The sequence below is a fragment of the Centruroides sculpturatus genome, unplaced genomic scaffold (assembly GCF_000671375.1).
Source record: "Centruroides sculpturatus isolate CEXI.00-Female unplaced genomic scaffold, Cexi_2.0 scaffold506, whole genome shotgun sequence".
In the NCBI taxonomy this organism is placed as follows: domain Eukaryota; kingdom Metazoa; phylum Arthropoda; class Arachnida; order Scorpiones; family Buthidae; genus Centruroides; species Centruroides sculpturatus.
The window spans coordinates 10835-31522 of record NW_019384672.1 but is presented as its reverse complement, the minus strand read 5'-3'; the positions used below and the strand labels follow the sequence as shown (position 1 = coordinate 31522).

Below are 20688 nucleotides of genomic sequence, written 5' to 3'. Positions count from 1 at the left end.
TGGACAAATTTCCTTCTCTGGACAGCTTAGATATATAGCTTGTTGGAGAATACGGTTGTTGAACTATACTTATTTATATATATATTTTTAAATCTGACGTATAAAATTTATTAAAATATACTAGAATTTTGTATAATAATTATAATAATTCTGATATCAATCATATATTTTATACTGTATTCATGTACAGGGTGATCAAAAAGACACTATGACGTTTTGATCATCTAGTATGTAGTCCCATATAAAAACTGAAGTAGTAAATCTATTTTTTAAATAAATTATTACTTATTAAAAATGGAAGTACAGATTAAATCTAAGGGGGAGAAAAACAGAATTTAATAACCCGTTTAAGTGCATAATTCATTAATTTTTTGGAATTTTTAAATTGACACAACTTAAAAAGAAAAAGTGTTGTACATCAGCACTTATTACAAACTTATTAAATTTTATTTTTAATTAATTCTAACCATTAATTTTTATCCAGATTAAAGTTGAGAAGTTCAAAGCATTAAAGATTGAAGAGAAAAGTAAAGAAACATGTGTTACAAGTTACCATAGCAACAAAATCTTGCAACATCATTTACTTCATCTACATCTTCTTTTTCAATTGTATGATTCAGTCGGTTTCGAAATTGATTTTAAGAGATTTAAACAAGTCAAATGGTATTGATTCTTATTTTTTTTTTAAATATATTTTTACATACTTTTTAAGTTAAATATTAAGTTTTATAATTTTAATTTTAAGACTATTTAAGTTAATCCCATTTTAAAAATTTTATACACTTAACAGGTTAAGTATATACAGTGGAAAGAATTATTAATTCTACTTCAATTTTTAAACGTATTTTACATTATACAGGTAAGACTTATTTAATATATATATGTGTGTTTGTGTGTGTGTGTGTGTGTATTAAATATTTATTTAGAGATATTTCTGTATTTTACCACGTTTAAATTATTTTTAGAGTTAAAAATAGAAATGTGAAAAAAATTCATTTATTAATTTTTAATGCTTAAGAAAGAATATTTACATCAGAAAATATATTTTTTAAATTATCTAAAAAGTGTACGAGTGTAGTTTTATATAATCACTTTAAAAGTAAATTTTAAATGCAATTAAATTCAATTTTTTCATAAGAGGAAATACTTTTTAATTCCTTCTCTCTACTTCACCCTCTTTCTTATTTTCATACTTTCTTCATTCTCTTCCTCATCTTTTTATTCACTTCATCCTCTCATCTCTTACTCTCTTCATCTTTTACCTCATCCTCTTTCTCACTTCTTCCTCATTTTCTTACTCCCTTCATTTTCTTCCTCAACCTCTTACTCTCTTCATTTTCTTCCTCACCCTCTTACTCTTTTCATTTTCTTCCTCATTCTCTTACTCTCTAGATCCTTGAGTGTGTTTAATCCCCTAATAATAATACTTTTTAATTACTGCAGGCGTCCCAAATAAACATAGAAAAGTTTGAAAATAATCACATTCGACATGAAAATCATAAAGTTAGGCAAAAAGTTTTATTAAATCAACTCAAGATGTACTGGAAGTGTAGAAGAAATGCTATTAACTTGCCATCTGATGTTGAAGGAGGTAAATTAATATAGTCTATATTTGAAGCTGACAATTCAGCATTTTCAACATTAAAAAATATATATATATATTTTTTTAAAATTAAAATTAAAACTAAAAGCATTTTAATGTTATATTAAATATTTTCCTTTAAAAATTTCAAATTGTTTTTTTAAATTTGTTTTTGAATTAACATATATATATATATATTTTTGTTTCTTAACTTTACTTTCTGCTGAAATATCTGTGATACAGCCGAACCTGTAAACAACGGACACTAACAGGAACGTAAATATTGCCCGTTGTTCAGAGGTTATTTTTATGCCTGTTTTCTCTAACGTTCCTGAGAAAGTGGCCGCCGTTTACAGGTGGTCGCTGTTAGGAGGTTGCCGTTATGAGAGGTTCTACTCTTTCATAAAACAAAGATAAATGGTTTTAAATAAAGATATAATTATTTATTTAAATTTTTTCTGAATTTCATTATCGCTTATGGCTGAACATTGGTAGGTCGTGGATTCGTGCGTGAGATTTCAGGGTTTTTTTATACCGAAACTCGCGTGTCAAATATCTAAATTAGGGCCAGATTTTTATAGAATATCTTACCGGGAGGCATTCAACATCAATCCAATTACTATAACTTATAAAATATATTAAAAAATTGTTCTTGAATTTAAATTTCGATTATCCGGCCTAAACGGGAAACAGTGATAGAAAAAAAAATCCAGATAATATCACTTGTATTTAGAAATATAGTCTAGCTCAAAAGTCAGTTAACCGTAATATAATTTTTCTATGTTGAAATGTTATTTATGCATAAAATAAATCACTCAACTGTCCAAGTTTCATCCCGTACAGGGTGGCCATTGGTGTTTCTTTGTATGCGTTCAGATTCGGAAATCTTCAGTGGTCTAATTTCATGTGATTTCTTCTTGTTGTGGTGGTACGTCAAACACACAATTTAAGTACCTCAATGCCCTTTTCCACCAGAATTTTTGAAAAAGGATCACACGTGCTATGGAGGTCGTAGTTTGTTGCACACCAAACTTGGATAGTTACACCTTCAATTGAGACATGTCCTGAATTTATAAGATAAGAAATACAGAAAATACACGCCTGTAAAACCCTACCATTCTTTTACGAACACTGCGCCTACTCGGTTAACTGATCTTTGGGTTGTACTGTATATATATCCTTAATAAAAGCCTTCATTTATTTTTAACCTGACGTCAAAGTCTTTATAGTAAACACGTGTTTTCATGGAAACAAGAGGAGTAGAACATTACCACTTGTTCTTTACGCAGTTCTAAACTAGAGGAATTGCCGATTTCCTATAGAAAGTCCCTCTGAGAGTTATTCCCTTGACAGATCTCTGTGTCGCGTTTCAGTACACAAACAAACAGAACAATATACATAACTTCTGTGTAAATTCAAAGAATTTTTAAATATATAATTTTCTTCCAAAGCATAAAACATATTGAGAAATATAAAACTTATTCGATATTTATGAGAGTTATGTTTTATTCAACAGCCTATGCTTTATAATTCTTTTCTTTTTTTCTTTCAATACTTTTTAAGCAGGTCTACTTTAGTTATTTTTAGTGACAGAACCTTACGTGACTTACCAGTAAATACAAAACAACAGTCGAATTGCCATTGTTAAACAATTGTAGAATTTAAAACTTACGTGTAAATTCTACAAAAATACAACATTAAAATTACAAGTTGAGAAATTTATAAAGTTATAAAGAATTTCTCTCAATAGGAGCTTTTGCTCCGTAATTGCTAGTGAAATGTACTCAATCAATGCTTTTGTAGTTTCTAAACTGTTGAAAGAGGAAAGCAATATGAGAAGATTTAAGTCACCGACTGGCCTACATTTTCAATTGCTCATGAGGATTGTATTCTTCTCCCATGCAACCTAGACAATCAATATTTGCAGCATTAAAGTAGTGTGGGATAAATGAAAAGCATCACAGTCTATAAATCCAAATACCACTACACTTTATCCTCGTTCGTTTATAATAAGAATTGGAGCAAACAATCAGAAATTCGCTCTACTCGTATTCGCTTTTCCTTTCGATAAATAAATAAATTGAAAATTCAAAAATAAAACAGGTTTACTTAAAATATAGATGGCTTCGTTAATAGGAATTAAGTGTCATTCAAGGGGGGACATAACACAATTAAATGAAATATTGACTACACAGATAGACGTAGACGTAGGAAACTATGTTTAAAAGATAATTCAAATTATACATTCATACATATTAAAAAATTCAGTAACGATTTGCGTATATTTTCCAGCAAAAAAGTTAAAATTTTGTGGCGCCATCTGTTATGAGATTTTATTTTAATAATTTAAAATATTAAATATCAAAAATAATTGTTTGTGGAATTTTTTTTTTAATATAACGCTTGTTTATTTTTTTCTCTAAAAAGAATAACCCATTATAGAAAGAAAATAATTAAAGAATTAGATAATTAATTGCTTCAAGTTTTCTATTTTATTTCATTTTTAAAATATACTATATTAATTTCGAATAAAATATAGTAATCTACTTTTATTTAACTTAAAATAATAAGTTTAAAAACTTTATTTAGTTGGGTATATTTTCTACCATTATGCAAAGTTTTTTAATTTTTCTGTTTTCATTTTCCAATTTGTCTCATTTACCCCAATTTCCTCAAATCTCTAATTTTTTCGTTTACTCTCTCTATCTTACCAATCTCAAGTTTTCTTACCATTGGGGTAAGTAATAAATCACGAGATTTTCTTACTTACTCCAATTTATCCATTCCACAAGTTTTTTCTATTTATCCCAATTTTGCATGGTTTACCCATTTATCACATTTTTTTACTTCTACAATTTTCTCTAGTTTTTTCTAGTCTTTCCATTTATCCCAATTCTCCCTAGGTATCCCATTTATCCCAATTCTCCCTAGGTATCCCATTTATCATAATTTTCCCTAGTTATCCCATTTATCTCAATTTTCCCTAGTTATCCCATTTATCTCAATTTTCCCTAGTTATCCCATTTATCCCAATTCTTCCTAGTTATTCCATTTATTCCAATTCTCCCTAGTTATCCCATTTATTCCAATTCTCTCTAGTTATCCCATTTATTCCAATACTCTCTAATTATTCCATTTATCCCAATTCTCCTTAGTTATCCCATTTATCCCAATTCTCCCTAGTTATCTTATTTATTCCAATACTCTGTAATTATTCCATTTATCCCAATTTTCCCTAGTTATCCCATTTATCCCAATTCTCCCTAGTTATCCCATTTACCCAATTTTTCATATACTTCCCATTTTCCCGATTGCCTTCAATCTTTTCATTTACCCAAATTTTTCATTCTCTCGATTTTCCCTATTCTGTTAACCTCGATTTCTCAGGTTCTCTCATTTACTCCAATTTTCCAATTCTCTAAATTTTTCTACTTATCCCAATCTTCCATTTCCTAATTTTCCTAGGTTTTGCCATTTGTCCAATTTTTCCACTTTCCAAATATTTTCCAAGGTTTCTTTATTTATTTTCCCATTTTTTCCCAGTTTACATTCAAACGTATTTGCTACATTTTTCTACTAAAATATTCAAAATAATTCGTTTCAATTTTGTTTTGAATTATTTAATAGAAACTTTGTAATATTTTATTTCCACTTAGAAATGATGCTATATTTAAATTTTGATTACATACTACCGTTATAGATGATGCATTTTGCCCTTCAACGTTTGACGGATGGGTATGCTGGAATACAACAAGAGCACGTGTTCAAGCAACCGTCCAATGTCCATCAACAGATGATGATGATGATGATGATGATGATGATGATACACGTCAGTCAAGCATGAATAATCAATCATAAAGAGATATTTAATTAATTTTAAAAAGTACTAAGAGGCATTTTATCTACAGGTATAGCATTGAAGAATTGCTTACCAAATGGTAAATGGGAGAAAAATCAAAATGGAGAGGATGCTACTAATTATGAAGCTTGCAATATAAAGCACCTGGTCAGTTATAAATTTGGTAATCTAAATTATTTAGAATATTTGTTATATATATATATATAATAATAATAATAATCTTGATTTTATCAATAAAAAATTAATCAGGGTGTTACATAACTTAATTTATTAATATTTATTTAATATAAGAAGACTTCAGTTCTGGTTTATGTTTAGTTTGATCTGATAAAGTAAACTCCTTGTTATCTTTTTCCTCCTCCTCTCAGAAGCATAGATTTTTGTTTAGATTGTAGTAGACAAAATTATTATAAGAGTAATCTATATATACTATTATTATGATTAATCTTATAAACCATAAGTCATGATACTAAAGTATTGTTTGCTAGATAAATATTAGTATTACAGTACGATTGTTCTAACAAATGTGCCATTATAGTTAATGGGATCTTACAGAATATAAGTAAATATTTGCGTTAAAGTACATAATGTTTTTATTTATATTACTTAACGTTCTTAAATAAATATTCTTTGCTTACTTACCTATTTTCTACATTTATTTTCATTAAAAATATATATAAATAATAAAAATTGCTATCTTATAAATATTATATAAGCATCTTTTATTATTTTATAAGATATTAAATAATAAAGATTTAATAAAATTAAATATATTAATGATTTAACAACAATTCACTGACAGTCGATCGCGATNAATTCACTGATAGTCGATCGCGATCTACAGTTTGGTTGAAGAAGCTAAAATTACAAACATTTATTCAGGAAACAAATTAGTTTAGTCGTATAAAATTATACATATTATATTAATATTTACTTTTTAATTTATAATATTTCTGTTTAATTTATTTATTTTCATAAATTTCAACGAATATTTAAGTAAGAATACATTTTAACTTTTCAACATTAAATGAAATATTAATAATGGAAAAAAATAAATATGTCTTTCAATTGGAAATTAAACAAAGTGGTATAAATAAATAAAATTGTGTGAAAAATGTTAGAAATTAATTGTTTTTCCGTTAATAGTCGTTAATTTTTTATTAGAGTAGAGAATTTCATTGGGGTTGGAAAAAATAGAGGATACACCCTATTCATTCCATGAAACAATACAACATTCAAAATATACCAGTACAGTGTTGTTTATAAACGAAAGATTTAACTTATGTAAATGTTTGGTTAATATAATATTAACCAAAACAATAAAAATAAAATAAAATTTAATAGCATACAGATTAAAAATTAATCTAACGAAATTTTATCAACATTTACATTATATAATTAATTGATATATTTTAATATAATTTACTCAAATGTTAAATTCCCAAACTCATGTCAACAAATCGTTTTATTTTATTTTATTTTTTTGCGGAAAATAATCGACATTTTTGTAATATTTTCTCTAATCAGATGGCGCCACACGTGCGACAAAAATGTCGGTTTCGTGGCGCCACCTGGAATTTATTTCAAATAAGCAACGGATATTCACTATCGACATGAGATACTTAGTCAACTTAGCAGTAAACTGAGGCCTTAACAGCCTCAGTTAAACTCAGTTAAACCTTAACAGCCTCAGTTAAGGCCTCAGTTTATTACTGCTGTGGGAGGCGTGGTTTTGAATCCTAGCTAGCTACTCCTGGAATTTTTCACACGTGATCAGTCCCGGATATCTTGGGCCCTGTCTCTCACCACCGACTTTCCCCATTGCGGGCCTGACCAACCCACGATGGGTATGGAAATAAGGCCCTCTTACTGCCCACTTAATGAGTAATAAATAAATTTTTATTTATTTATTTTTCTTGCATATCCAAGGTGGGTTGGGCCATATCCACAATAAGAATGGTCGGATAGAAAAACTATATATTTATGCAAATATTTAATTATATTACTACTAAATTCATTAACAAATATTAATTAATTTTTGGAATTTTTATGTGAATTAAATAAAGTTTAATGAAAATAATAATTATTTTTAGAGCCCAGAAACTAAGAGACGATTATATGAATTAATTACAAATTTTGCAAGTTTAGATGAATCTCCTTACGATGATCCAAAGATTCTAAATGTGTATGAAAAATGTGTTGAAAATTTAGTTACCAGAACATCAACTATACCTGGTAAAATTGATAAATTATGTATTTTTTATACGGTTTCCTTTTTACTGTTACGGGCATTTAAATGTATGTATTTTCTATACAGGTACTTACTGTCCAGGTACGTTCGATGGGTGGAGTTGCTGGAATGATACCCCTGCTGGTGAAGTAACTTACGCTGTTTGTCCTAAATTTATACCTGGTTTCTTGCCAGATAGTAAGTTACATTTTATAAAAGTTTATATACACTAAAACCTGCGTAAGCCGGAATCGTACGGTGCCGAATGTTGTTTCAGTTTGGCGATTTTCTGTTTATTTTTTTAAACATAAAAAATCGCTACGTTCCGATGGACTTTTCTAGGAAGGTTTCCGCTTTATCCAGGTTTTGTTTTGAACAGGTTTTGCTGTATCTTATTCCTATTGGATATACTGTGTGGCCTTAAAGTCAGTTAATCATGGTAAAGAAAAAAAATCGCTATCTTATCCAAATATCGAAGTTTGATTATAATAAAATGGTTTAAAGAATGTTCTGATTGACGTTACACGAGAGTAGCGCTATTTAGAAAGGCGTTGTGTCGTACTTACTAATTGTTCAAATTGCGCTTGTTCTTGTTTAATTAATACACGAAAAAGTTCATAATTAATTTACGAAATTCAGCAATATTTTGAATTATTTTCGAAGATATTTTGTGTTATATTTCAGGCTGAGTATTTTGTACCATTGAATGAATAAGTAAGGTAGCAGTTAGTGCCATTANAGGTATGTAACGTTGATGGAACGTGGTTTAGGCATCCGGAAACGAACAAAACATGGTCAAATTACACAACATGCATCGACCATGAAGATTTAATGGTAAAATATTAAATTATAAAACTAAATTTAATCTTAATTAATTAACTAATTAATTATTTTTTATACAGTTTCGCCAGAAAATAAACAACTTATACATCGCTGGATATTCCATCTCGTTGATAGCTCTTATCATATCTCTGGCTGTTTTTTTCTATTTTAGGTAATGTTTAAAATTTTTTTAAAATTATAATTAAATAATTAAGTTAATTAATTTCCGTTTAAATATAATTACAGGTCATTGCAGTGCATTAGAATTACAATTCACAAGAATTTATTCTTCTCATTTATCATGAATAATATCATGTGGATAATTTGGTATACAGAAGTAGTACAACACGTTGATATAGTCGTAGGAAACAGCGTAAGTATTAATTATACAGTTTTACTTTACAATTTTATACATGTTTTTTTTATTCCTTCTTCTTCTTTACAGCCAGGTTGTCAGATATTGCATTTGTTAGTCCATTATTTTCTTCTTTGCAATTATTTCTGGATGTTTTGTGAGGGTTTACATTTGCATACATTAATGATCTTCACGTTTGTGGAAGAGAAGAAGATGCTGAAAATCTTTTTCCTCATAGGATGGGGTAAATACTAATTATTCAAATTTGAGCTTCCATTTTTTTTTTCCAAATTTTCCTCACCTTTACCTTAAATTCAACGTCACAGTTCTACCCCTATTGCTGATAACGATATACGGCTGTGTAAGAATGTCCATACCGAAATTAACAGTTTAGTAAGTATCTTTTAAACATAATAGATTAATTATACTACAAAATTAAATTTAATTAGCATAAAAATTAATTAATTTTAATTATTTAAAGTTGCTGGATAGAGGAGACTAATTTACAATGGATTATTTCTGGTCCTGTATGTTTATCCATGATGGTGAGATTATGTTAATAAAATTAATAATAAATACGGCATAAAACTGTAAATAATTAAGTTGATTTTTTTTAAATTAAAAATTTTATAGTTAAATGTCATATTTTTGATAAATATCGTTCGTGTTTTAATAACGAAATTACGTGCTATTAATTCGCCAGAAACACACCAGACAAAGTAAGTGATGTTGTGTGTTTATTTATTTATAAATAAATTACTTTTTTTTCCTGTAAATTAAAATGGAATTTTGAGTGTTTATTTTATAGAAAAGCAGTTCGAGCTACTTTAATTTTGCTTCCACTCCTGGGACTTCATTATCTTGTAACACCATTCAGACCTCAACCAGGTACCTCTGGTGAAGCTGTATATGAAATTGTAGCTGCCATTGTAACTTCTTTTCAGGTATTTTTAATTGAAAATTTTTATTTTATAAAACANCTGTGAAGGAAGAGGAAGATAAAAGTAATTGTTTGGTACTGCCATCTGGGGATAGGAAAGCATACTAGATTTAATATACAGGAATTTAAATATCCACTCTATATGCTAAAATACGTCTCCCTAAAAGTAAAATAACTTTAAAAAAATTATGGATATGAAGTAAATCGGCCATAAAATGATTATTTTGATAAATATTCAGGTAAATATTATTTTATAAATCATATAATCAATGCAAGTCCCAAGAGAAAGGAAGATATTTGAATTGGATATGAATCCACGACATTTATTAATAATTAATTTATAGAAGGGTGATATGTGAGGGAAGGAATACGAGGTCTTGATGCCTTAATATTTATTTTTAGAGGGATTTTTAATTGTCTAAAAAATATTCTTGCTTATTCTTCTGTTGTGCATGTGGATTTAATTTGTAGAAACAGTTAAAATATTAATTTTATATCGCAAACACACGTGCTCAAGTATAAAAGTTGTAAGTGTTAACAACAATGGCGAATTGTCCACCTGAATAACGTTGTAGGCAGGTGTTTGACACAATTCATTATTAAGCTTAAACACGTGAGGAGGAAAAAAAAAAAGATGCCTCTTGCTAAGTTGCTATTCATCTTTCACTTAACCCAATGTTAATCCATAAATTGTCTAATCAAGCATATAATCCGCTTTACCCTATGCTCTATTGGGCAGTGTTCCAAAAAATCCCTTCATCAATGCTGAGGTCACAAGTTTCGTATTATGTTAATTTATATAGGCCTATCAATACATCTGGATACTTCCCATATATATTTTGAATTAATTTTTATTTAAAAAAAAACTCTTGTGTCAGCTTGTTAATAAAATAAATAAATAAATAAGATATAAGTCACACGCGTGTTGCTATTTGCTTCCATTTAATTAAAATACGGTTAATAGAAACTTAATTATTAATTCCATGTTTAATTATAATTCTTTAAATGTGTTTTTCTGTAAGAAATAACTGAAATATTACTTAATTTTATTCATTAAATTAGATTTATTAATTGTTAAATAGGGGGGTTTAAAATTAAGATTATAAAACTCCTGTAAGGATGCTTCGATAATAATTTTAATTATATATTTTTTTAATGTAAAATATACTAAAAAGTTAAAAAAATAAAATAAAATTTTATATACAAACACAGGTTTTTTTTTCGTCAGAAATTCACTCAGTTGACAGACTCTTTTTCTTTTTTTTTTTATTAATGTCACAGATTGACAATAACCTTTGAACCTTATTCGGGTTATTATTTCTCACTTTGTAAGAAAGTCAACTTAGAAGTACGAAGTAGAAAAAATAAATAGAAAAAAAATATATTGAACAGATTGTAAATTGTATTTCCCCCTCCCTCTCCCCGCTTTACGTGTTCAAGAACATAATTAAGTATATTATGTTTTAATTAATATATTTGTAATGATGCAAATGTCATTTATAATATAACCACTCTTTCTGCATAAAAGAATTGAATAAAAGATGCTCAGAATATCACATTTTTTAATCTTCTAACTTTATTTCTTTTATATATATATATATGTATATATGCTGACATTACAATATTATTGTTAATCTTCTAACTTTATTTCTTTTATATATATATATATATGTATATATGCTGACATTACAATATTAACAATAATATATTCCATTATAATTTATGTAATACTTAAAATTAAACACGAATATTTATACATATGCGTACACATTTATGTTGGCACATCTCTTGGATTTATACAGTAACTCTACATGTAGAAGATAAAGGAAAGAAAATCCACGAAAGGATACAAAGACAACACAAAGAAAAAAAAAGGTAGGTATGCTTTCTTTGTAAAGTCAAACATACCTTAATGAAGGTATTCCGATTGACAGCACCACCTGACATCGCACGTGCATGTGGAGCACATTCCAGTACCACGAACAACATCAGTCATAAAAGCGATGTACATGATAGCAAGACGAAGTGTGTCGATCCTGGAAAGTCTCTTCTCGTAAGTAAAAGTGGGGACCAATTTCCTCAATTTATCAAATGCTGCATTTAGATTATACATTCTTCTACGTTCTCTAACATTAGCTGCCCTCCTCTGTGCCATAGTCACAACCCTCTTTCGATTCATTCTAGAAGGATACTGTACGTCTTTAACTCCCATAACGCTGGTACCGTTGTGGTAGTGTAAGCTCCCTTCTATATACGTTGCTGGTAGGTAGTAGTCTTGGTGGTTGGTAGCATCGAATAACTCTGGACGTATACAAGGTACCACCTGATATCTAGAGAACTCCATGTGAGCCTGAAAAATTGTTCGATAGGTGGCAGTTGGAGTAATTAGGGAATCGCTCCAGGTACGAATTATCGTCGTCCGTTCACGTCACGTGATCGCTGGAGCGAGTTGTACGCGCCACGTGCTGGCTTTCCATGCCCGAACGTTTATTAGAAGGCACAACGTACTGGCATAGTTCCAAATTTCATGCTACGTTAGACAGCCAGCCAGAATCGGCCAATAGGATCGTCGACAGGTGCGTCCACGTGCTCCAAACCGTTATATCTTGGATAGCAGGAAACTGTCAGTCATCGAATCAGACGGGGTTGTTTTTCCGGGTGTGCGGTTACGGCAAGCTGTCGCTATGTAAATGTAGCGAGTCGAGTCTGGACTAGAACTCGAGCTAAGCAATTAATCACTTCAGGTGCGTGAAGAATTGGAAAGTAAAGGAAGAGGGAGAGAAAAAAACAAACTTGGTGGTGTTACTGATATTTAATTTTCTGGCAATTTTTTTTCTTCTTTTTTTTATATACGTCCAAAAATTTAATTTTTTATATCATTTAATTCCTCCGATATATCTAATAAGAAGCGTTCTTAATTTTATAAAATTCTATTAATATTTGAAAAGTTTCAATATATAAAAATNTCTTTAAATTCTTTCTATTATTTTATATTTACTCTAAAACTTTTCATTTTTTTTTTCTATATTTATATTAATTTGTTTATTTTCACTAAGCATCTTCAACCTTTTATGTGAAGGAGTGTAAAAGAATTTCTGTTTGAAACTGGCAAACTTTGTATCCTATCTCATTCTACTTGAACTTTTACAAAAATAATTTTTTTTTGTTTAATAAATGGAATGTTTTCAAGTGTTTCTTGTTTAGTTCACAAAAATATCACATTAAACTAGAAGACATTAGCATTTTGTGTATGTGTGTGCGTGTGTGTGTGTGCGTGTTTTCCCCCTCGAAACTGTTATTTCCTTCCAGCTTGGAAGGAATCAATCACGGAAAACCTATAAGCGCCTGGGAATTGGGCTTCACTGCTGACTACCAAGTTCTGCGGATAAGCCAACATTACAGGTTGACGGTTGCTGCTTTAGTAATGGAGAAATATATCGGAAAAGATTGTACACTTGAGAAAATTATTTGAAACAAAAAAAAATTATATTAAATTTTAATTTTANCAAACTTACAGGAGCTTTGTAGTCCTGCAAACTTACAGGAGCTTTGTAGCCTTCCAAACTTACAGGAGCTTTATAGTCCTGCAAACTTACAGGAGCTTTGTAGTCCTGCAAACTTACAGGAGCTTTGTAGCCTTCCAAACTTACAGGAGCTTTATAGTCCTGCAAACTTACAGGAGCTTTGTAGTCCTGCAAACTTACAGGAGCTTTGTAGCCTTCCAAACTTACAGGAGCTTTATAGTCCTGCAAACTTACAGGAGCTTTGTAGTCCTGCAAACTTACAGGAGCTTTGTAGCCTTCCAAACTTACAGGAGCTTTATAGTCCTGCAAACTTACAGGAGCTTTGTAGTCCTGCAAACTTACAGGAGCTTTGTAGCCTTCCAAACTTACAGGAGCTTTATTGTCCTGCGAACTTATAGGAGCTTTATAGCCTTGCAAACTTACAGGAACTTGATACTCCTACAAACCTACAGCAAAAACTTTATAGTCCTGAAAACTTACAAGACTATATTTAGCTTTTAAAATGATAATAATATCCTTATAATACTTTAGCAGCATCAATGACCTAACAGATACAACGTGGTCGGATTTAACAAGGTTAATAATAGCATCAGATTTGTTATACAGAATTGAATGAGAGACATCCCTAATAGTTCATCAGCCAGGATATTTGTTATTAGTTGTAATTAATAAATAAAATTCTACAAGATAGTCTAACCTATAATATATATATATATAGTGATAGGACTTGTCTTCATTAATGCCCTTTTTTTTAATATAAATTTAGAAAACTGCACGTGCTCAGCCCGTCTTGGCCAGGCTCGAACCCACGACCGAATTTCTAGTGTTCAGGGAACGGAATCGCTTGGGCACTGGTGGGCCCCCACGACCAGCTACCAGTGTTTAGTGGTTTACTTCTGTGACGTGGCATATTGATGCCATATCACAGAGAAGGATTAAAAATCCTTTTCGTTGCTAAAATTGTTAGCAAACGTCTTAATTTGCANACACTCTTTTTTTTATATTAAATATATTAAAAGTGGATTATAATGTTGACATATTAATAATTTTTGTAGAAATTAATATAAAGGTATAAAATACTTACAGACAAAGTTGTAGCCGCATACGATACTCTCATATCCTTTCCACGGTTAAGTCTTGACCTCATCCACTTTTTCTTCCATAGTGCAACTACCTAGAGTTAAATATAGATTTATCCAGAGCAGCAGCACCTGCAGCTTTCACTTATCTTAATTTTCACGTTTAACTTTAATAAATTTGCTTACAGTAAGTAAGTGAACAGTTAGATAAATGTATTTAACAAATTAATAAGATAAGGAATATGTATAATATATATTTAAATATTTAAAAAAAAATTTACCTCACCGTTGAAAAAGCAGAATATTAATGCAACACAAAAACCCTAGAAAATTGTAATTTTTATAGATTAATAAATTATTAAATAATAAAATCAATTTTAAATGATATTGCAGAGATGAGGAATATTTTCATCCTATTTTAAAGGGATCGTAAGAAGCTGCGTGTTATACTGTAAGCTGTATAAGTGTATGCATTCAGAAAATTGTGTTTTTTTTATTAAAAATTGGGGAGAAAATATAATAGAAATTTATATTATTTTACATTTTAACAAGATACACTAGCAGCTACATAGGATCACAAGAGGCAAGGATGCTGCTGTTTCCCAATCTCTGAAATAATTTTTTATGGTAATTTTAAAATTGTTATTAAAAATTTTAACGATTTTAATGCTAAATTCTGTAATTTGCATGTTTTATATTATAATAAAAATTAATACATTAAAAAATATATATTAAATTTTAAACGATAATAAAGATGGGGAATACTTTCATCCTATTTCAAAGGGATCTTAAGAAGTTGCGTGTTATACTATAAACTGTACAAGTATACACATTCACACATTAAAAAAAAGAGCAAAAAATATACTTTTTTTAACTCAAAATTTATATTATTTTATATTATAACACGCAATACTAGGAGATACACAGGATCACAAGATGCAAGGATGCTGCTTATTCCAATCTCTGGAATAATTTTTTATGGTAATTTAATAATTACCATTAAAGAATAATTCCGATTTTAATGCTAAATACTGTATTTTTCATGTTTTATATTTATAAAAATAAACATGTTTTATTGACGATTTTATTTTCTGTTGACAAGTAATTGCATCTGTTGTTCGTATCCTTCTCAGTAATTATTGAGTAATTGTACACTGTATACGTGTACTTGGCTTCATCTAGTGTTTGTTACCTTCCCATTATATCAAGAATGTTTACAGTTTTGCATATTCCATTTAACTGAATGGAAATAAGCCATTTACATCATATTGATTCGGAAAGTTAAGTACGTAGAAGAAGTTAATAGCGTAAGTAAATACCAAGCTACTTTAAAATGTTTATTTTAAAATCTTAACAGGTTTTACTTAGTAAAAATTAATTTTTCATAATATAAACAGTGTATATGACGTAATTTTTATAAGCATATTGACCTACAGGAAGCTGTGAAGGAAGAGGAAGATGAAAGTAATTGTTTGGTACTGCCATCTGGGGATAGGAAAGCATACTAGATTTAATATACAGGAATTTAAATATCCACTCTATATGCTAAAATACGTCTCCCTAAAAGTAAAATAACTTTAAAAAAATTATGGATATGAAGTAAATCGGCCATAAAATGATTATTTTGATAAATATTCAGGTAAATATTATTTTATAAATCATATAATCAATGCAAGTCCCAAGAGAAAGGAAGATATTTGAATTGGATATGAATCCACGACATTTATTAATAATTAATTTATAGAAGGGTGATATGTGAGGGAAGGAATACGAGGTCTTGATGCCTTAATATTTATTTTTAGAGGGATTTTTAATTGTCTAAAAAATATTCTTGCTTATTCTTCTGTTGTGCATGCTGATAGGATGCCTGGGACTAAGTATGTATTGTTTTGCTTTAGAAAATTAATATAAATATATGTTATTTCTCAACCGCTCGTTTAAAATTACGAATTAATTTAGATAACTCTTATACAATTTTCAATTGAATTGCTGTTCTCTTTAGGTTTCACGCATTGTAAACACCTCGTGGGAATGTTTATCACATACCATTATAAGTTAAATATAACCTTCACCTCTCTTCTTATCATCACTTTTGCTTATTATCAGAAAGTAAATGCTTATTCTTCACAGAAACAATGAAAATAAATGATTAAACTTTTTAAGTTTTAACTGTTGTTTAATGTAGAATATTATATATTATACTTCAGTGTAAATCTCAGTAACATTAACTAGCATTTTATAATAGAATAACTGCTCTTTTATGCATTAGTACAGTAAAAATTGACCAAATTTGACAAAATCGACAAAAAGATGCAAGTTTCTTGCCCCTGTAAATCATACTTTCCATGATAACAATCGAATAATGCCAGTCATCTATCTAATATTGTTTTCGAGATTAACGAAAGACAGACAAGCAGACAGACCCAAAAAGAATTAATTCGTAAAACTAAAAGGACAAGCATAGCATAGTAATAAATTACTCAATAAATACCTGAAATGATGTTACTATAGTAGCAATAATCTCATAAACTACTTCTCCTCTTGTTCCTGGATCCGGACGGAAAGGTGTTACCAAATAATGCAAACCCAACAGTGGTAAGAGGATCAAAGTAGCTCGAACTGCTTTCCTATCGTAATTAAGTTATTATTATCCCTAAGTAATATTGTTTAAGTAAATCCTTGTATACATACTTAGTTTGATGCGTCTCTGGAGAATTTGCAGCTCTTAATTTTGTCACTAGAACACGTACAATGTTAACCAAAAAGATGACGTTCAACTGTAAAATATAATTAAATTTTTAAGTGTTTTCGTTACTTATTTAGATGTAAATAAAGAACTTCATTTATAAAGTATTAAATAGTTAAATTATCAATAACAAAAAAACAATTTTATTTATACACTTACAGTAAAAGGAAAGTAATATAATTAAGCTTTATTTTATCCACATTATAAATTCTAATGATTAAGATTTATACTGTTTTATGTAACTAATATTGGGGTAGGAAATTATTATATGCTTACTTCATTTATTATAAAAATCTCCTAAGTTACCAGGAGGATAAGTCGTGATGTAATTTAACAAGTAAGAAGTTTCTGCTTCCACAAGTTTAATTTAATTAACTTAAATATATTACTTTCTTTCTTAATTCTTATCAAATTGGTTTAAATATGTTTTAGTTATGCATCTAATTAATAAATAATAATAGTAATTTTAATTTAAATGCGATTTAAGATCAAAAGTTTATACACGTTTTACATTCGTTATCTTAAGTTATTTGCTCTGGTAGTTTAGGCAGAGTCAAATGAAGCCTTTCCTTGGGGCCTCGACTTTTTAAGGGTCTCTTAATTAAAACACTAGTCCTAAGAATACTTTAAAATCTGGCAAATGATTTTAGAGTTCCCATTATACGTGTGAGTCCCCTTTTTCATATTTGCTTTTCCTTCTTCATTTACCAGTGTAGGTAGTATAGGACTCACTGTACTGGTAGTTGGCACTTTTGGCATGGCCAACAATAAAGTTTTTCCGGGTTTCCTCCACAATGGAGACCAGCTTTTCCGAGAAGGAAAACTTTGGCAAAGACCGATAAGTTGTAGCCAGTGACCTCAATCAAAAGTAATTATTCTAAATTTCTGGGGTCAGTCAGTTGTCAGTCAGTCGTCTTTCCACTACTGCACGAGTTCTGTAGCTCTGGGCACATCAGAACAAATATTAGCTACAATGCCCTACCATAGGGGATGTGTAGCTCTTAGTGCTCCCAGAGCGGAAAGAGGTTTATGGGTCCTTCATATCTGTACTCCACCAAAAGAAAGAATAGATTCATGCTATCATCTATACAAATCCGAAACTCCTGCCCTTAAGGAAGCTTATAAGGGAACTCTTGCCCTTAAGCTTTTCATATCTGGTCTCGATTTTCACCAATCTAACACTGTTCTCCGGATTAAGAAAGGGCAAACAGTGGAAATTTAAAGGTCTACATTTCTTTAAAATTGCAGCCTAATATAGAAACTTCATAATAATAAATAATTCGGTAACAATGAGTTTATTGGATACTTACCAGCATTGATATACACACCGGTACTGTTATTATATAGAATGTCGGACTTTCTTCTATCCAGCAACTTTTTTAATACATAAAAAATAAATCAGTAATTATTATTATTATTATTATAAAAACATATATAAGTATAAAATGTTCATAATTCGAAATAAAATAGTAATAAATAACTTGTTATATACATTAATAGTAAATAAAAGTGTCTACAGATGGCGCTAGATTGCACACTACCTATTGTATTGTTTCTATTGAAGGGATGTGTGCGGGTTATATGCTGATTTTACCACAAAATATGATAATATTACTTACTAAACTGCTTCCTTAGATATAGATGCTCTGACCGAGCTGTATATAGTAATTAATATCAGCGGTAAAACTATAAAAAACAAATAATTATTTACAGTTAAAATCAACACTCACGTGTTAGAATCAATAACATGATACATTAATACTACTGATTCTGAGTCGGATAATGAATACAGATAACGACTTACCCCATCCAATAACACAGAACCATTTGAATATTTTATTTTCTTGTACAAAAGCGAAGACCATCAATGTATGCAAATGTAATCCCTCGCAGAACATCCAGAAATAGTTGCACACAAGAAAATAATGCACAACTATATGCAAAATTTGGCATCCTATCTGCAAGTTTGGTTTATTTATTCTTTTACTATATAAAATATTTGTATAAAAATTTAAAATTTTTAATGAAATCTTTACATTATTTGCTTCCAAAACTTCTACGTGTTGAACCACTTCGGTATACCATATGATCCATGTCATGTTGTTCATGATAAATGAGAAAAACAGATTCTTGTGAATGGTAATACGAATGCACTGAAGTGAACTAAAACCAATATTATTATCTATGTCAGTTGTTTAGATTAATTTCTTACTTTTTATAAATAGTTAATATTTATACTCACGGAAAATAAAAGAAAATTGCAAGCGATATCAACAGAGCAACGAGTGATACTGAGTATCCAGCAATATATAATTTATTAATCTTCTGTCTAAACTATAAAATTAAGTGAGATATAAATAATAAATTAAATATAATCTTAATTTCATTATTGTATGTATTAATAAAAGTACAGGATGTCCATCATATTTATTATATAAAAATTTTACGTAGGCTATCAGATACATTTACTTGTTATGTTTGTAGTTAGACCCCTCTATACTTTCGTTAAGGTTCTCAACCTTTTTTCACTCGTGTACCATCTGAGTCTTCTTGTATAGATTTGTAATACTAACGGGTATCCTTGTGGTACGTGTACCACTGGTTGAGAACCGAGCAATACCAACATTCTATACTTGTAAACACAATCGATTGATTAGTTAGTGTTTCAGGTGCAACAAACACGAATTAAATATCACATAATTGTATTTATGGGATAATACAATGCAACACAAGAGCGATATGCTAAGAGGGGGTGTGCTACCTTCAAAGAGGTCTTCCGTGAGAAATTAGACCCTAATTTAGGTTTATACATGTAAATAAAATCCTAAAAACCACGCAGTCGAGCTCGAACCAACGACTAACTAGTGTTTTATCTACTATACTAGAGAAGACTTCGTGGATATCCTGTATTTTTACACAAATAAAGAGATCATAATTGCAATTATTAATTTGAATTTTTATATTTAATCCTAAATGCTTCTCAATATAAAAATTCAAATTCCTGATATTAATCAATTTAATAAATTACAGAATTTAAACAATTCCACTCATTCTTCTACTCAACACAATGTGATATATATTGACACGAATACTTGTTTCAATATAACATATTGACATAATTCATTGATATCAAAGACATTAATAAATATTTCAGATTCTTGCTTCATGGAAGATTTCTTTAACTCCACTTACTCACTTTTCAGATAGCCATTTCTGCTGAAATTCTCTTTATTGAACAATTAAAAATAATTACATCACTATATATATATATTTCCTATATCTTCCTCTTCACATCCTTCAATAACTCAAATCATTTTCCAGTTTTATCGATTCAATTATCCTGAAGTTAAATTAAATGATAAATTTCAAAAGTCATCAGATATTGCTCGATTAATCCACTTTATGATCTTGAACAATTTAAACGTCAATATAATCCTTTTGACAGTTGTAAGTCGTAATTTTGTACTAAATATAGAAATCAAAATTGCGAACTTATTAAGTAGAAACTTTACTTTTATATATATATATATATATAATAATGTGATTTGTAA

The 20688-nt window shown here is 29.3% G+C and overlaps 4 protein-coding genes across 4 annotated transcripts; 2 read left to right on the top strand and 2 right to left on the bottom strand.

Annotated features, from left to right (window-relative positions):
* Positions 1-490: 490 nt before the first annotated feature.
* Positions 491-8360, top strand: LOC111626742 (calcitonin gene-related peptide type 1 receptor-like). The gene is made up of 8 exons (XM_023370231.1): positions 491-663; positions 791-859; positions 1444-1591; positions 5283-5411; positions 5491-5588; positions 7535-7676; positions 7759-7869; positions 8356-8360. Exons 1-8 carry the CDS (start codon positions 661-663, stop codon positions 8358-8360), a joined length of 705 nt encoding a protein of 234 aa, XP_023225999.1. The 5' UTR covers positions 491-660.
* Positions 8361-8400: 40 nt separating this feature from the next.
* LOC111626741 (calcitonin gene-related peptide type 1 receptor-like) lies at positions 8401-9896 on the top strand. The gene is made up of 9 exons (XM_023370230.1): positions 8401-8505; positions 8574-8665; positions 8740-8866; positions 8939-9092; positions 9175-9241; positions 9330-9393; positions 9482-9567; positions 9657-9792; positions 9837-9896. The coding sequence occupies exons 1-9, from the start codon at positions 8503-8505 to the stop codon at positions 9894-9896; spliced, it is 789 nt and encodes a 262-aa protein (XP_023225998.1). The 5' UTR covers positions 8401-8502.
* Positions 9897-11478: 1582 nt separating this feature from the next.
* LOC111626733 (fer3-like protein) lies at positions 11479-12605 on the bottom strand. The gene has a single exon (XM_023370215.1). The coding sequence runs from the start codon at positions 12130-12132 to the stop codon at positions 11698-11700; it is 435 nt and encodes a 144-aa protein (XP_023225983.1). The 5' UTR covers positions 12133-12605; the 3' UTR covers positions 11479-11697.
* Positions 12606-13147: 542 nt separating this feature from the next.
* On the bottom strand, positions 13148-19552 carry LOC111626762 (calcitonin gene-related peptide type 1 receptor-like). The gene is made up of 11 exons (XM_023370251.1): positions 19380-19552; positions 19174-19300; positions 18942-19095; positions 18757-18823; positions 18448-18511; positions 17083-17168; positions 16883-17018; positions 14673-14714; positions 14397-14486; positions 13304-13750; positions 13148-13201 (listed from the first exon to the last, which is right to left on the bottom strand). The coding sequence occupies exons 2-11, from the start codon at positions 19243-19245 to the stop codon at positions 13148-13150; spliced, it is 1212 nt and encodes a 403-aa protein (XP_023226019.1). The 5' UTR covers positions 19246-19300; positions 19380-19552.
* Between the last annotated feature and the right edge of the window lie 1136 nt (positions 19553-20688).

Excerpts from the sequence above, each read along its gene's own strand:
- LOC111626741 (XM_023370230.1), top strand. Across the intron at positions 9,093-9,174 it reads CTTTTTCCTCATAGGATGGG|TTCTACCCCTATTGCTGATA; the intron begins GTAAATACTAAT and ends TCAACGTCACAG. Across the intron at positions 9,568-9,656 it reads CCAGAAACACACCAGACAAA|AAAAGCAGTTCGAGCTACTT; the intron begins GTAAGTGATGTT and ends TTTATTTTATAG.
- LOC111626762 (XM_023370251.1), bottom strand. The coding sequence starts at position 19,245 with ATGAACAACATGACATGGATCATATGGTATACCGAAGTGGTTCAACAC. Across the intron at positions 14,715-16,882 it reads CTATAGTAACATCATTTCAG|GGTTTTTGTGTTGCATTAAT; the intron begins GTATTTATTGAG and ends ACAATTTTCTAG. Across the intron at positions 13,751-14,396 it reads ATGCGGCTACAACTTTGTCT|GAGTATCAAGTTCCTGTAAG; the intron begins GTAAGTATTTTA and ends GTAGGTTTGTAG.
- LOC111626742 (XM_023370231.1), top strand. Across the intron at positions 860-1,443 it reads ACGTATTTTACATTATACAG|GCGTCCCAAATAAACATAGA; the intron begins GTAAGACTTATT and ends TAATTACTGCAG. Across the intron at positions 7,677-7,758 it reads CAGAACATCAACTATACCTG|GTACTTACTGTCCAGGTACG; the intron begins GTAAAATTGATA and ends TTTTCTATACAG.
- LOC111626733 (XM_023370215.1), bottom strand. The coding sequence starts at position 12,132 with ATGGAGTTCTCTAGATATCAGGTGGTACCTTGTATACGTCCAGAGTTA.